This window comes from Leopardus geoffroyi, chromosome D2, assembly GCF_018350155.1.
Source record: "Leopardus geoffroyi isolate Oge1 chromosome D2, O.geoffroyi_Oge1_pat1.0, whole genome shotgun sequence".
Lineage (NCBI taxonomy): Eukaryota > Metazoa > Chordata > Mammalia > Carnivora > Felidae > Leopardus > Leopardus geoffroyi.
In genome coordinates this window covers 25,327,355-25,344,020 of record NC_059334.1, presented here as the reverse complement: position 1 = coordinate 25,344,020, position 16,666 = coordinate 25,327,355, and the positions used below count along the sequence as shown (strand labels likewise).

General features: G+C 34.6%; 1 protein-coding gene across 5 annotated transcripts in view; it reads left to right on the top strand.

Annotated features, from left to right (window-relative positions):
- JMJD1C (jumonji domain containing 1C) overlaps positions 1-16,666 on the top strand; it is a 258,892-nt gene that overhangs the window by 159,903 nt on the left and 82,323 nt on the right. For all 5 annotated transcript variants that reach the window (XM_045437549.1, XM_045437550.1, XM_045437548.1 and 2 more), the window contains one exon: positions 11,408-11,521. In XM_045437549.1, the coding sequence (XP_045293505.1) occupies positions 11,408-11,521 (114 nt within the window). The remainder of the gene's footprint in view (positions 1-11,407; positions 11,522-16,666) is intronic.

Genomic DNA, 16,666 nt, shown 5'->3' with positions numbered 1-16,666 from the left:
GAATCCTCTACTATCCTTTATGGCTTAGTTTATTTTTAGTCTCCAGTTTATACTTGTCATATTGAAAATCATTTTCTTGACAGAAAGTAGAGTAACAAAATAGGAATTAAATTAAACTTTCCTTTTATTTTTAACCATTAATGGTTTATGATCTTCCCAAGTGTTCTTTTTATTTATTTAAACCTCTTCATGTTGAGTTGCTTTTTTTTCTTAATCCTGCTTATTTCTCCTTTCTGAAAGGTGGCATATGTGTTATTAAGGCATATTAGAAATATGTAAATTCTTAATGCTCTACCCTTTTTTCCTTGGGTGGTATATGATTTTGTAGTTTGTTATAGACTGGTTTCATTTTCCTCCATTTTATGTTCAAAGTTTAAAGTTTTATTCAGCAGATAGCAAAACACCTTCCTCTGTGCTGCTTCATGCCAACAAGCATAAAAACAGTACAGTTTTTACACCATCTTAGAAAGTAAAAATCATTCAGCTATAAATTAGGAAATCCACGTTCTAGTCCCAGGGCTTCTATAAACAAGGTTGGTTGGCTTTTTGTGAGAGAAAGAGTGCATGTGTATGTGCATGCAAGTGGGGGAGAGGGGCAGAGAGAGAGAGGTGAAAGAGAATCCCAAGCAGGCTCCATGCTGTCAGTGCAAAGCCCAGAGCCTGATGCAGGGCTTGATGTTAGCAGCCGTGAGGTCATGACCTGAGCCAAAACCAGAGTACAACACTTAACTGACTGAGCCACCCAGGTACTCCAGACACTTGGATGTCCATTTCTTCATCTGTAAAAATTAGATTATTACTCTCAGGGCACCTGGGTGGCTCAGTTGGTTAAGCATCCAACTCTTGATTTTGGCTCAGGTCATGATCTTACAGTTTTTGGGTTTAAGCCCCATGTCAGGCTCTGCACTGGTAGCAGAGAGCCTGCTTGGAATTCTCTTTCTCCTCTCTGCCCCTCCCCCTATCACGTGCACATGCTCACTCCCTCTCTCTCTCAAATTAAACTTTCAAAAATTAGACTGTTATTCTCTCAAGTTCCATTTCCCTTTTTAAAAGCCCCCCCCCAATTATTCAGTTTTCTAATTCACTTTTTCTCCGCCTATGACGTGAAAATCCATCTTTATCTTACACAAAATTCTCCTACTTAACTGATGTTATTTAGGGATTTTCTAAACTATCCACTGATACTGTTTATTCATGCTCCAGTTTCACACTGTTGTATTAATTAGAGCATTCAAATATGGTATGTTATTAGGGATAGTTCCCTGTCATTGATTTTTTTTTTCTCTTCTTTCTCTCTTTTTACAACTTTTCTGATTATACTTACTTTTCCAGAAAATTGATTTTTTAGTTCCAAATCTTATTGGTACTTTTATTGAGTTCATATTAAAGTTATAGAAGAATGTATAGAAAAATTACATTTTCGTTACAGAGTTTTAAAGGAAAATATCAGGTATACAGAATAGTATATGAGCAAAGGAAACAAACTAAATTATCAAACAGGATCATTTTATTAATTAATTTTGAGGTATCGACATCTCAATTAAGTAGTGATAGTACTTACACTGGTTTGGAAAGAAGTATGAATAACTTAGGAATGGTTAAGCATTTAGTTCTACTCATATTTGGCTTTATGTGGTGACAGGATATAAGTATGACAGTGTCCTACTTATATATGACAGTGTATTTAGTATGAAATACAAGTCTAAAAATACAGTCTGGAATTACTCACTTATTTGTAGAACAAAAAATTGATTATCTTAATGGCACATACCTGCAAAGTTACAGAGACAGAAGAGGAAATGGAACCTCATAATACTGGGAGGAAAGAAGTCTGTCTAATCAGGGAGATTCTGAAAGAGAAAACCTAGAAATGACAAACTCAAAACTACTGTAGAGTGGATGGCTTATTAGTATTCAGAAAGCTTAGAAGGATAAAAACAAAACAAAGGAAACTGAATTCAGCCATAAGCATATTGAAAAATATATAGACTATTTGTGTAGACTTTTTATGTTTTAGTATCGTCAACAGTGAGGATACTTCTTTGTTCAACTATATGTGATTAAAATTTACCAAGGTTTAAAGAATGGACACATTTAAAAAAAATTTTTTTTAAATGTTTTTATTTTTGAAGGAGAGAGAGAGCCTGAGTGGGGGAGGAGCAGAGAGAGAGAGGGAGACATAGAATTTGAAGCAGGCTCCAGGCTCTGAGCTGTCAGCACAGAGCCCGACGTGGGGCTCGAACTCCCGAACTATGAGATCATGATCTGAGCCGAAGTCGGGCGCTCAACCCACTGAGCCACCCAGGTGCCCCAAGAATGGACACATTTTGTTGCACTCCCCTCCTCTCATGACTGGGTCCATTATGAAAGATATGCTGAAGAAAGGAGGGAAAGTTGCACTAATTCTCCAATTATTAATTAAGTTCTTAACAAGGCTGTAATATTTTATTTCTATGATAATTATCTGTTTCCTACCAGAAGTGTGGAATATGGGGCGTCTGGGTGGCTCAGTTGGTTAAGCATTGGACTTAGGCTCATGTCATGATCTCACAGTTCCTGGGTTTGAGCCCTGCGCCAGGCTTTGTGCTGACCAGCTTGGAGCCTGGAGCCTGCCTCAGATTCTGTCTCTCTGCCCCTCCCCTGCACGTGCTTGGTGTCTGTCTCTCTTTCTCTCTTTCTCCCTCTCTCTCTCTCTCTCTCTCTCTCAAAAATAAATAAACATTAAAAAAATTTTTTTGAAAAAGTGTGAAATGTGCTCTAGGGTAGGAATTTGTTTGTCTTTTCCTCACCATTGTTTCCTTGGGGTCAAGCATAGTGCTTGGCAAGCAAAAGATACCCCATACCTGTTGGTTGAATGACTGCGCTGCATGATTGAAGGAGAGAAAAGAGTTTAAAAAATCAGCAAGAGTAGGCCAGTATCATCTGGAAATCGTTGTAGAACTCACAGTCTGTTGAAAGGAGGAAACAGTGCTACATAATCTTTGCAGTCCCAGGAAGTTCTGCATGGATTCATTTTTGTAAAGAAGTTAATCCTTTGAACATTACCACAATGCAGTAGTTATGTGTTTGATTATATATTTTCATATATTACAGGACAATAGGGCATATTGAAAGATATTTTCCTGAATCTAGTCAGCCTTCATGTAAGGCCATATCATGTTGAAATTCTCTGAACTACTATTATTCATCTTTCTTACCTTTATGTGTACAAAAATATTTACAATGCTAGGCTATTGAACTTAGAGGCTCTTGGTTTTTTTGAAAATCTATACTTAGAGAAATCCACTTGTTTCCTTAGACTTCTACATCTATAAAGATGAGGGATTTATTTCTTTCATGACCCAAGATAAATGGAACCAAAATGCTCATTTATTTTAACTCTTAATTGCACATGTAATTAAGGTTCTTACATTATTGGAAAGAACAGATTTTCTTTAGCTAGCCATACCGTGTTGCTTTCCTTTTAGCTTCTGTTTACTTTCTCACCTCTGTTGATTTATTCAGCTTGTAACCTAGAAACCAGCTAAAAAGGAAGGAAGTCAGACATGTGTATTTCTGGGCAGTAACTGGAGTAGTTTCCTCTTCCTCTAGCCTGGTTTAGCTGCCAGAGAAAACTTTTTGCCCCCCACCTTCACCCAACCAAAAAAAAAAAAAAAAAAAAAAGGCAGGTGGGGAGTGGGAGAAATGAAAGAAAAGAAAAATTAGCAATAACTATTCAGCTTACTACCTTAATCCATTAAGATATAACCCATAAGAACAACGAATCTAAAGGCCCAAAATGCTGCTCTCCTCAAAATGGTGCTTTTTGCTGTCTGAAAGGTGGCATCTACCATCCCTAAGGAGTTCTAAGAACAAGAGAAAAATTAAGGAGATTTGATGTAAAAGCTGAGCAATTTATTATATGCTTGCTACCAAGTATGTTCTCTATATTGTTATTTCACTGTTTTTATTTGTGTTAGGAATACTAATACTCTGTATTTCCAGAGTACCAGACCAAACTCACATTCATATGTTTTTAAAAATATTTAAAAACATTTTTTAAACTGTATGTCAAGCCCAATTTATTAAATAGATATTAAAAAGATATTTATGGCTTTCAACTAGTTGCATCTTTGTGCCCCACTCATTTGCATTGAAAGTTGACTTATAGTATTTCTTTATCCTAATGGAGAAGTATTTAATTCAGCCATGATATAGTATGAAATAAAAATGAATGGTTTTTCTTTACTAATGTTACTTATTTTTATTTTTAAAAAATTATTGCATTTGGGGCACCAGGGTGGCTCAGTTGGTTAAGCTTACGACTTCAGCTCAGGTCGTGGATCTCACTGCTTGTGAGTTCAAGTCCCACGTCGGGCTCTGGGGTGACAGCTCAGAGCCTGGAGCTTGCTTTGCATTCTGTGTCTCCCTCTCTCTCTGTCCCTCCGTTGCTTGCACTCTGACACTCTCTCTCTGTCTCTCAAAAATAAATAAACATTTAAAAAAATATTGCATTTTATGTCACTAGGAATATATAAATATCGTGGCAGGTGGATTGTTAGCTAACTGTAGTTCTATGTGCTGTTTGATTCTGTAGGGGGACGGATAGTACTTGAGGAGCAAAGACAGCTGTTTCTAAGTATACGTTATATATAGTCAAACCTGAATTTACGTGAGCTTGTAAGATGAATCCTATGAAGTATTAAACTCATTCTCTAATGAACAAGAAATTGTAGAAATGTAGTGTGAAATGTATTTAAAATGTGATGTTTTATAATATAATAGCCTGAATTAAACATTTGATGTTTCTGTGTTATTGGAGGGTCAGAATAAAACTGTCATATTTATCCAGTTGTTGTGGGCTTTTTTGTAAATGACATTGTGAATTCTTTTCATGTATGTTTTATATTCATGTGTGAAGTGATTATGAATAAATTATTGGAATGGTGTGTATGATGTAATATGCAGTTGATTTATTAAAAAAAAAAAAAAACTGTTCTAGGGGCACCTGCATGGCTCAGTAGGTTCAGCGTCTGACTTCAGCTCAGGTCATGATCTCACTGTTTGAGCCCTGTATTGGGCTCTGTGCTGACAGCTCAGAGCCTGGAGCCTGCTTTGGATTCTGTGTCTCATTCTCTCTGCCCCTCCCCAACTTGCACTCTGTCTCTTAAAAATAAATAAATGTAAAAAACAAAACAAAACAAAACTTTGTTCTAAAGTTGTATTTTAGTACTATTAGTCTCTTAAAGTTGTATCTTACTAATATTTTTAGAATAATCATTATCCATCTCCTTTATCCTTAAAACAACAAAAAAAAGGTTGAGAGTTTTGTAGGTACAGTCAGTCATATACCATATACTAAATTGAAAATATCTTTTCAGTAGTGAACCTGATGTTTTCTGTGAAATGAAACTGGTACATCTGGAATAGGTGTAGAGAGTCAGGGCATTGGCTGGTGGTGGGAAGTTTTTCTTTCTTTCTCTCTCTCTCTTTTTTTTTTTTTTTAATTTATTTTGAGAGAGAGATAGTGCATGCCAACTCTCATCGGCTAGGAGCGGCAGAGAAAGAGGGGGAGAGAATTCCAAGTAGGTTTTGCACTGTCAGCATAGAGCCTGACTTGAGGCTCGAACCCAGGACCTGAGCCCAGATCAAGAGTTGGATGCTCAATCCAACTGACTGAGCCACCTAGGCGCCCTGGGAAGTTTTTCTCTTAATATGATTTGATGAACTGGTTGGATATGCTGTATGAAAAAAAAATGTCAATTTTTAGGTTTATTAAAATTGAGGGTGCCTGGCTGATTCACTCATTGTAGCATGTGGCTCTTGGTTGTTAAGTTCAAGCCCCATGTTGAGTGTGAAGATTACTTAAAAATAAAAATTTTTTAACTTCTTTTTTAAATGTTTATTTTTGAGAGAGAGAGAGAGAGCAGGGGAGGGGCAGAGAGGCAGGGGGGCAGTGGGGACGGAGGTTCAGAAGCAGGCTCTGTGCTGATAGCAGAGAGCCCTATGCGGGGTTTAAACTCACTAACTGAGATCCTGACCTAAGCCGAAGTTGGACGCTTAACCGACTGAGCCATACAGATGCCCCCAAAATAAAATCTTTAAATAAAATTGGGAGATATCTGTCTTTGATATCTACAAGATATCAAATTTATAATAAAAGAACATTCACATCATTTAAAAATAAGTGACTGTCTTCTTATACTTACAGATATTTAACATTCTTTTTTCAAATTCAGTGTGTATATTATACCTACAGCACACTTCTGAATCTAGGCTTACCTCATTTCTGGTGCTGAGTAGCCATGTGTATCTAGTGGCCACCATATTGGACAATATAATTCGAGATTAGAAAGAAGTTAAGAGCATATGTTAGGTAACACATTAGAAAAATATATTTTATGCTTTCAACTTTCAGATTTTTATAACTGTGAATTGTCTAGATTAAATTGTTTTTCTAAAGAAAAAAATGTTACAGGAGTATCTTTTTAAATCTGCTAAAATAAATATTACCAGTTTTTCTTTCAAGTGTTGTTGTCATTTGATTTCATTTAGACTGTTAATCCAAAAATGTTTATAACTCTTTTTCCTGAGAATTTTTTATGGCAGTATATATTTAAGGACAAATGATTAAACTAAAAATAGGTACTCTAAAACAAAGTATTTTCAGTGGTTTAATGTTATACTTCATTTTTGCCAGCTTGAGAGATGTTTACATATTATTTGTTTTCTGCACTTTCTCACCTTGGTAAATCTGGAAAGCAAAAACTTTGTATTTGCATTTGCTTTACTGAAAGAGACAGTAAACTTGAGGTCTCCGTCTCACCACTAGTCTGTCTTTGTCTGTTGTTAAAATTATGAGCCAGTCTCTATGGCCGCAGCCAAATGAGTAATCACCAGTAATGTGACTCGTGCTGGAAGTGACTCCATCAGCACCTGTGACGGGGGATTAGTTACAGTTTACAGAGCACCGCCCCTTCCCTTCTCTCAGTGTGCCCTAAGCCAAGTAGTCTTTCTCATTTGGGTGTCTGCACTGTTGGAAGCTACTGCAGTGTGTTTCCACGCAGACAGAGTACAGTGGGAAAGGCTTTCTCTAGCTGATGGATGGCTGTTCTCTCTATTTGGAGTATCTCACTGGTTATGTAAGCGACCTCGGGAGAAATTATCCTGACCCAGATCGGAGGATGCAGTAGTGCTTCAGCTGCAGGATTTCTTAGTCGTTAACACCACAGTGCTGATGACAAAGAGCGAGTTGTAATCCTCATCGCTGCCAGGGCTGAGCCAGAGCAGACAGAAAATCGTCATTTGCTCGTCGGAGACTTGTTAGGTTACAGCTCTGCTTCGTTCTGTGGTCTTGGCTTTTCTTCCTATACAATGACGACGCTGCAAGTGAGCTCAGAAATGCTTGGTTTGAGAGCCATTTGCCTGTGATTTTTGAAGACTAAAGAAGTATTTAGGCTAGATAAAAAATCCTGCTCAAGAGTGAAATGGAAATGTCAGCTACTTCTTGACCTTTAAAACGGTGTCGTGGATTTCTGAGATTTAAAGATACTTAAAAATTTTAAAGAACAAAGTACGGTTTGTATTTTTCTGCTTCCTTTTTTCTTTTGTCTTAATTTACATTTGGTTTTACTTCTCAGCCTTAGGAATTAAGGTCACTGCCTTTTATTGATCGAGCCTTAGTGTTCTTAGTTTTAAGAAATTTTAACTATCTCGTTTGTTTAGAAGGAATTATTGTGTGTGTAGTAATTTCATAACACTGTAAAAAGATTAAAAACTAGAGTTTGTTTAAAGTATTAGAGCAGAAATGTTTCAGATTAGCATTTTTAGAATATAGTGTTTTAAGGGAAGTGAGGGTGTTTGTTTTGTGAGGGTTTTTTGTGTGGTGTATTCCAGTCCCCACCCCCAACTTGTTTTCTAACAGTATCGTGTTTTTCAATAGACCTGCTTGGGTGGGAATTTGGACTTTGTTCTTTCAAGTCACTCCAGTCTTTGTGTGTGTGTGTGTGTGTGTGTGTGTGTGTGTGTGTGTGTGTAGACTAAACCTTGACTTCTAAAATGTTGCTTAGTTTTCTGCTTCCTTATTTTCCCTTAGTAAAGCTTATATCAGATTTTTGTAGTTAATGAGCATGATTTTTTTTAACTTGGAAAAGGAATTGTTAAATGTTAACTGGAGGTTGTTAGAAACTCAGACTGCAGACATAAACTCCATGAATTTCTAGTTAAACGTTAAATGTGAGCTTTAACGTGGTTTGTTTGAGCAGCTGAGTTATGTTTGAGAGCTGTAGTTGATTTATTTTAAAAATGTTTTTTTGAGGAGGGCTCATCTGTTCTCCTCTTCCTCATGTGAATGGAATGTGGTGCAGCATGGAGCCCCAAACAGGATACAGTTGTTCTAAGCATTCTTCCTATAGCGTGGTGTAGGCCCTACTAGAAATGCAGGCTCTCAACTAAGTATTTATTTTAGCTTTAGACTATTTTTAAAGTATCGTTAACACAGACAAAGGGACCTTAAAGGAACTCTTAATCCATTAATAAAATTGCAAAAGTTTTTTTTAATTATGATTATTCGATTTTAAATTAGTAATTTTTATTTAAATTTTGAAAGGCTTTTTTCAGCATTCGAATAATAGTCTTTTTGTGATTAGGGCCATATTCTGTGACTTTCATCAAATGGTAGCTCATTCCTTCCCCTTAGGCTGTGGAAGTTCCTCATAGAATGATATATCTTTAGAGTCTTGAATTAGTTATGTATGAGTTCTAGTTTCTTTACATTCCAGTACACCTAGACCCATGAAATATACTACAGAATCATCTTAAAAGCTGTAGGATCCATTCACTTTATTTAAATATTTTTTTATTTTTTAAACTAACATGTCTTTGAAATGTGTCTGACTTGGATACAAATACTAATAATGGTTACATCGTTGATTTCCACTTCAAAAAAAATCAGTGTTTTTTAACTACTTAATTACATATGTCGTTTGTCTTTAATTTTTCCATAAAGTAGTAAAAATCACACATTTTCAGGGTTGTTTATTTAATACATATTGGAACATTTCTTTCAAAGTACTGTAAAAGTGTTTATCAGCACTTGCTTGGAACATATTTGTAGCTTAAATATAATTTGTACATTTTAAAATTTGCAAGTTGTGGCCCTATTTAATACTATTTTAAGAAGCATGTATACTCTTGACCTCCATTTGTACATGATTATTATCAGAAATAGACCTTTATAAACTAATTTTTTTTAACATTTCTGGTAGCTAAATTCTCCCAATGGCTTTCAATTAGTTACCTTAAGAGAATTTTATTTTAGCCTAGAAACTAAACTTAGTAATTTAAATCATGATTAGTTGGCCTGTTAAAATTTACCCTTAGCACTCTGACCTACCTTAAATAGCTGAGTTCTGAGAGATTTTCTTCACAAGAATGTTTTTCATATTATAAAATGACTAGGTCTCATAGGAAATGCAAACCACCTGTATTATTTGCGTAAGAAAGAGGCACTCAGACAGGAGTTTACTTCTTTTTCAAATCCTACTTAATTGAATTGTACCTTTAGCCACTTAGATAATAGCTTTTGTGGACCTTTTTGTTAACCTTCCCGAGTTGACCTGACATGGTACTGTTTGAAAAGAAATAGAGCATTTGAATAAAGTTCAAGGATTAAATCAAGTCTTGAAAAGGTGCCAATGTTTTCTAGTTTACTAAAAACTAAACCAAGATATAATATGAAAAATATTACGTATTTCATGTCAATCACATAGTGGTAGGCATTTTAAAGTCTAAATAAGATAAATCCTCTTGGATTGCTTACAAAACTTTAGTCACTTGTTAGGTAAAATAATAGGATTTTATGAAATAATCTTAGGAATTTAGTCTTGGTAAATGGAAACTTGCTAGATGGCAACAGTAGCAGGAGATAGCTAAATAATGGGAGAATGTCTGTTTTGAAATGTAATTTCTCACCCAGATAAGAATACTCCTGATACATATGTAGTACTTAAAAGGTTAGCCTTAGGACTGACTGGGGAGGAAAGAACTTATTACTGTGGTTCGATTTTCTCATTATAAATACTGAAAATAAGTGGGAATGTAAGAGGATTTTTTTCATGTTATTTTAATTTTGGAAGGAAGATATTATTTCTAAGTTCATGGTATCGTTTTCTTTAAAATGCTTATTTTTTCCCCCATGTGTTTAACAGTTACAGACTCCTCAATGAATCAAATCGAAAGCTTTAAAAGGAATTTCTTAAATACAGAAATTAACTCCTTAAGAGCCACTCTGAACTAAAGATCTTGAAAACTTTTTCCCCACAGTGCATATTAGTTGTGATTAGCAGGATGTTAGATTTCTTTAAGACCTAATAAGAGAAGGGGAAACACAATGGCTTTGAATCTCCTGGGCATTTTTACTGTCTGTGCCAAAAGCTTTGGTTTGCATCCAAACCAAAGTTGGCTTGTAACAAGAAAGATTTCTCCATGTTCTATAGGTAATTTATAAACTAAGTTGGTTAATTCCATTTTCCAAACTTTGATTCTTTTATAATAGTAAAGCCATTATATGTTAAGTTTTTAGAAAAGTACCGAGGATATGACACTTGGGTTTTTATTCAGGCTGCTTCTGCTTCGAAAGTGTGACAGTAATTAAAAAAATGCATACATAGTGCGTTTGTTTCCTTCCTTCCTCTTCCGCCTCCCTCACTCCCACCCTACCCCAAGATATAGGTAAAAACTCCTTTATGTAAAAGATGAGCCAGTGTTCTTTAAAATAATCAAATCACCATGGATCCTCTATTTTTGGTTTGTTTGTGCCTTCGTTTGATTTTTAAAGTAGTAGAGTCTGGACTGAGAGGTGGATTTTGTGTAATACTTCTTACCTCCCTCTTTTCCTGCTTCCCTTCCCCCATGCTGCTCTCACTGAAGCAGCTGGATTTTTATTTGTGCTTGGGGCAGGGGCAGGGGCGGGGGTGGGTAGTACACGGGGTGGAGTTAAAAGACCAGATGCATCCTGATCATTTAAAATCCTTGATGTGAATGAGCTAGGAAAAAAATAACTATAAACTATACCTGCTCTGTTTTTATAAAGATTAATACTTAATACTTTTTTAAAAGAGAGTTGGAGTAGAATGCTCTCCTACCAAGCTTATTATTTCAGAAGCAATTTCTTTTTTTATCTTAGAAATTTTTATACACCATGTATATTTGATTTTTAAAATAAACAACCTCTACATCTACTTCATTCCTTTCAAATACAAAATATTGTATGGATAAAAGCATTTAGATTATAATATAAAAACTAATGTTAATTGGTATCCTAAAACCATTATAATAATGACATTTATACATTGTATTCATATATACCCTTCGTATTTGAATATAAAACCGAGAAAATAACCATTATAAATTTTTTTTCTTTTACCAGACTTTCAAACCCCTGGTTGAAAAAAGTATACCCAGTTCAATCACTGCGGTAGAATTCCTTGTAGATAAACAACTGGATTTTTTAACTGAAGATAGTGCCTTTCAACCCTACCAGGTAAGAAATTTTAGGTTGCTTTTAAAAGTTAGCTAATCTTTAAACTTCACTGGTAATGTAGATATTCTTTTAAATAGTCAGTTCGAACTAACATGTAGTGTGCAAGAAACCCAGTGCTTTCAATAAATTTTAATTATAGGATAAATGGTTAATTTATCCAGTCAACAGATTTATATACCGAGAACTTACTATGAGCCAGGCAGCATTCTGTTGCTGGGAATACACAAGTGAGCAAAATTAAGTCCCTACCATTATAAATAATGTTCATTGTTAGAAAATAACTGGTTAGATATTAGTATAAATTACCTTTTCTCCAAGCTCTAAAGATTAAGAATTGGGTCAATTAATGTAATTAAATGAGATTAATGTTTATGCATATAGTAATAGTAGTTCTTTTTCTTTTTAAGTGAGAAGTTTCCATTAGACTGTCATTAATTGTTCATTTTCTAAATTTTAGTTCCCAGTTACAGTCTGAATACAAATACATTTAATTGGAAAAATATTTTCTAGTAGACCTTAAGATAGAAATCATGTGAAGAAACTCCTATCAAAAATAGACTAAGTGAGTTTTAAAATTTCTAGTGAAGTTGTCGGTTAGTTTCTTAAGGTATAAGTAAAAATGAACAGAAGTTTGTTTTCTTTATATATTTGGATTTCAGATTGAATTAAATCTCTTTCATGCATTTTTTACTTAAGTGATTAAAATAATATAATTGCATTGAAAGAAAGGATGAGTGGACTAGCTTGACGGTTTTTTTTTAATGGAGCTGAAAGTCAGTACTCCTATTTCATTTCAGAATAGTTACTGTTTTCCGAAAATAAAATATAGAGGCATCGTTTCCATGGAAAGAACAAGAGCTGAGTTAATGAGCAGTGATTTGTTGTGTGTGGAGTTATAATACTTAGGGAATTAGAGTAGTTATGTGCATCTTCTGTTAGATCTACCAGAATGGGATGATAGTTCCTGAGTTAGATGTTATTTTGAAGTCTACAAAGATATTCTTTGTCCTTTCACATTATTTTTCTTATTTCATTAAATGACCTAGTTTTTGTACTGTTAGCTTTTTTGTTCTTTGTTTACAGTATTTATAGCTAAAAATTCATAGCAAGTTCCGGTATAATATTGGAGGTGTTGAGCTTTTCCCTTGGGTTTTATTTTGTTTTGTTTATAATTGTGAATGCCATTTAGCTTAACTCTAGGCCTTATTATAATTTCATTTCTAACAGTCTTTTAGTGGGAATTAGACTGGATGAGTCTAGTAAAATCAAAGGAACCTTCCAGCCCTTAATGTTTTAATTTTGTGGTTGCTGATTAGCAGCACTTTGGAAGTTTCAGCTTGGATTTGATTTAGAGAAGTGAAATCATTATGTAGAAATTACTTTTAAAAATAAACTCTTTTGCCAGGTGGCCTAAAACTCCACAACATGTTTATTAAAATTATAATCATTGAAAGAATGTGCTAACATTTTATAGGGGTTTTGAGGTGACTTTTTGTTTTTTACATGTTAAGCTTTTAGATTCTGATTAATTACATAATTTTATTTAAAAAACAAAGCACAAGAGCTAAAGTCTTATTTGATTTGGTGAACTGTATGATTGTCTTTGTTAGTAAGCTGTTTATATTGCTCTGCTGGTATAGGCCAGTTGATCTCTAACCTAGAAGAATACTGTGTCTTCTAAAGGTGAAGTGATTTCTCTTGACCTTTTAACCATTTGTCTTTCACAAATCTGAGTTCTCAGTTTTAAAAAATCAGAAGGAATTATACTAACAGCACTTGATTCAGGGATCCAGCATACCTTAATTTTAGAATTTCTTAGGAGTTTTAAAAGTAATAGATGATCTATAATAGAGCTATTTTATGTGTATTTTAATAGATTTAGTGTCTTATTAAATCTGGTTAAAAAATATGTAAGGATATTTTCTCTAATATGTAAATGATAGACACCTATTGTAACATTTTGAATGAAAATGTACTCCACATACCTAAGATGGCTCAGTCTAGTTTTTCAAATTTATTTATTAAGATGAGTTTGTGAAATATAGCTAGCTACATTCACAATAAAGGAAACAATTTTAGAGTTCATGTAATTAGAGTGGCTTTATCCCAGAATGCTTTTCTCTAACCACTTGTCCAAACAGTACATTAAATTCCTTGGCATCTTAAACATGGCAGCTGTTACTGGCATAGATTTTGTAAATAGTGTCTTGACATATCTTAACTTTAGGGTAACCTTATATAAGTCAAAGGGAGTTTGGGGGAAAATTGAACACGTTTTTTAAATGTTCTCCTTATTTTTTTCTCATTTCTTTAAATTGCATGAGGCAGTTTCTTCTGAATCTAGATGTTAATTACCCTTTATAGACTTCTTAAGTGTGATGGAGGAAAACCTTCCTTAGAAATTGCCTTTGTGTATGGAGTGATGAGTACACATAACTTTTGTTCTAAAAATTCTCACAAATGTTTTCATAGTGGGAATTCCCACCTACCATCTTTCTCCTTGCATTCTCAGCATTTTATTCTGTAGTAGTATGCTCCCTTTAATTTCCTTTATATAGTTGTACAGCCCTATTTTTTGATATATCAGGAAAGTAACATTGTTTAAGGTGTAGTGGTTAGGAAACCAAGATGAATATAGATCATTTAACTTTTAGGTCACTGGTTTGAATCCTACACTTAACCTCTGATTTCAGTGCATTGAGTATCACATGCCGCGTATTAAAGTTGATCTGGTCACTTTTTTAGGTGGCATGTAGTTGGGGAATTGGGGTACAATCACTGTTGTAGTTTTCACTCTTTTGGAAAGAAACTTGAATGAGGAGAAAAACCAAACCAATATCTTCTAAATAATATAATCTATGCATATTAATTAGGTCACTGTAGCAGCATGGTATTGTTAATTCTGTTTTTTTTCCTTCCTTATGCACACAAATGAGTTTCTGCTTCCTCCTTTCAGATTTCCTGATCATGCCTGGCTGCAGTTAACTTTCTTTGAAGTAGAGGGGGAAGGGAAAAGAGAGGAAGTAGGAGGGAACTCTGCACATTCTACTCTGTCTTTCAACTGGCTGGGAAGAAGGAGGAAAAAATCAAATTATTGATTCTGAAAGATGCCTTTCATAGTTTGGGGTTTTGTTTTTGTTTCGTTAGTTGCTATTATTTTTGTGTGGTATGGTTGCTTTTCTTTGGAGGGTGATTACAAAAAATTTTTAAAAACATTAAAATTTGAAGTTTTTTATCAAGTTCATTGAAAAAAGTTTGATAATGAAATACGAACATTGAACTCTTAGCATGATTTTGAAATCATCTTGTTCAGAATTTTGGCTTCTGGCCATGCACACACCTGCAGTTTTCAGGTTGGTTGCTTCATAGAGGATATAGAAGAGATTATTTCTTACCTGAAAATTGTACATGACTCATCTCAACAAATCTGGGTTGGTCTGGCTTGTTAGTCCAGTATTTTCTAGGGATCTCGATTCTCTTTGTTTTTAAATGTAATAAAGGGATAATACCAAGGGCACTGCTTTAAAACTATTAGAGATTTGAAGCAGAATGTGCTTGTTCAACTTTATACCCTATGTTTGTCTTCTTGTGTATTAAAATTCATCGTAGTAATGAGGTATTTTTCCTACTATAAGGTAGATTCATCACAGACCTGAAGGAAAGATCCTTTTTGAAGTTCTGGGTCATAATAAAGTGATAAAAGTTTAGGGATAGGACTATTAATGCTGCAGTTTCTGTCATCATAGAATGTGCACATTGAATTGCTTTACTAAATATTAGATATAGTACTACTGTGCTGTGAATTGCTGGTTGAAGAAAAAGGGAACAGGTGGAGCAAACCTCAGTATTTTCTTAGTACCTGGACTAAAAATTGCTTAAAGACTTGAACAGAGAAGAGTCTTAAAATACTTAGTTAATGAATGTGTCTGGACTGTGTCACATCTGTGTATCTGTCATTTCTGTATTGCTCAGTGAAAAGGTTGTTATCCCTGCTTGAGTCCATTTTGACCCATAAGTTTTACATCATTGATGATACAAATTTATTGGCTCTGGTTTCAGAATATCCCTAAGGTAGCTGTTGCCCAACACATCTGGTTTACTAAAAATAGCTCAAATGATTGCCTAGGATAAATTACCAGTAGTTTGAGAGTGGAATGTAGCAGAGACCTGTATTTTTTCCTTATAAACTTTTGTTATTGTCCTATGGACTTCGGAACTGCTTTACAACCAAGATGAGATATTAGTGAGGTAAAATTTAGTCCTCAGTCAGCTAAGGTGAACAATTAACTGCTGGTTTAGTTGTTACTAGCTAGGTGTTATATTTTGTTGAATTAAACACTTGACATAAATGAGCTACTGACAAAATTTTGAAAATCTTGTTGGTAGTAGTTCATTTCATGAGCAGATTTATTCCCCAGGGTACTGTGGTGGTACTAATAGTTTACAGAAGGAAGTAAACAGAACTTCATGTTAGTATTACTTTGGTGGGTAGAGAAAAAAAATATTTTTTAAACTTTTCTTTACCCTCACTTCAATTTATAGTGTAGGTCTATCATTTTAAGACTAACATCCCTATAGAGGAAATGGGATTTTTGCCGGGTACAGGATTTATTAGCATAGTTATATAAATGTTTCTTTCCCAGAATTCCTCTCCGATTTGTTCTCTTCCTGGTATCAAATTACTGCTTCCCATTAATTTAATTAACTAAAAGGAAAAAAAAATAAATGGACTTCCAGATACTGCCCAACAAACTGTTGTTGTCGTTGTTACTGTTTTAAAGAAAGAAATTAGGTTTTTTCATGATAACTGAGCTTTCTATTAAGAGATATGTTTTATAGAAATTTATAAGAAACACTGGAAGCATGCCTTTTAGAATATGGGAGTGGAACACACACATACGCACCCGGCCCCCAAGAATGAGAGCATCTACAGTGTAGTTGAGAGAGGGAGAAACCAGCCCAGAGCAGAGAGAGAGGCTAAAACTCTTTATTTTGTGTTCCACTGACTATTGACTCACTTGATACTTCCCCAGAAAGGAGTCTTTAAATGGAAATTTTATGCTTAGATTCTACTTCCCTTTGACTTACCCTTAAAATTTTTTGATGTCTGATCTTGGAAACATCCCAGTTGACTTCATTCATTTA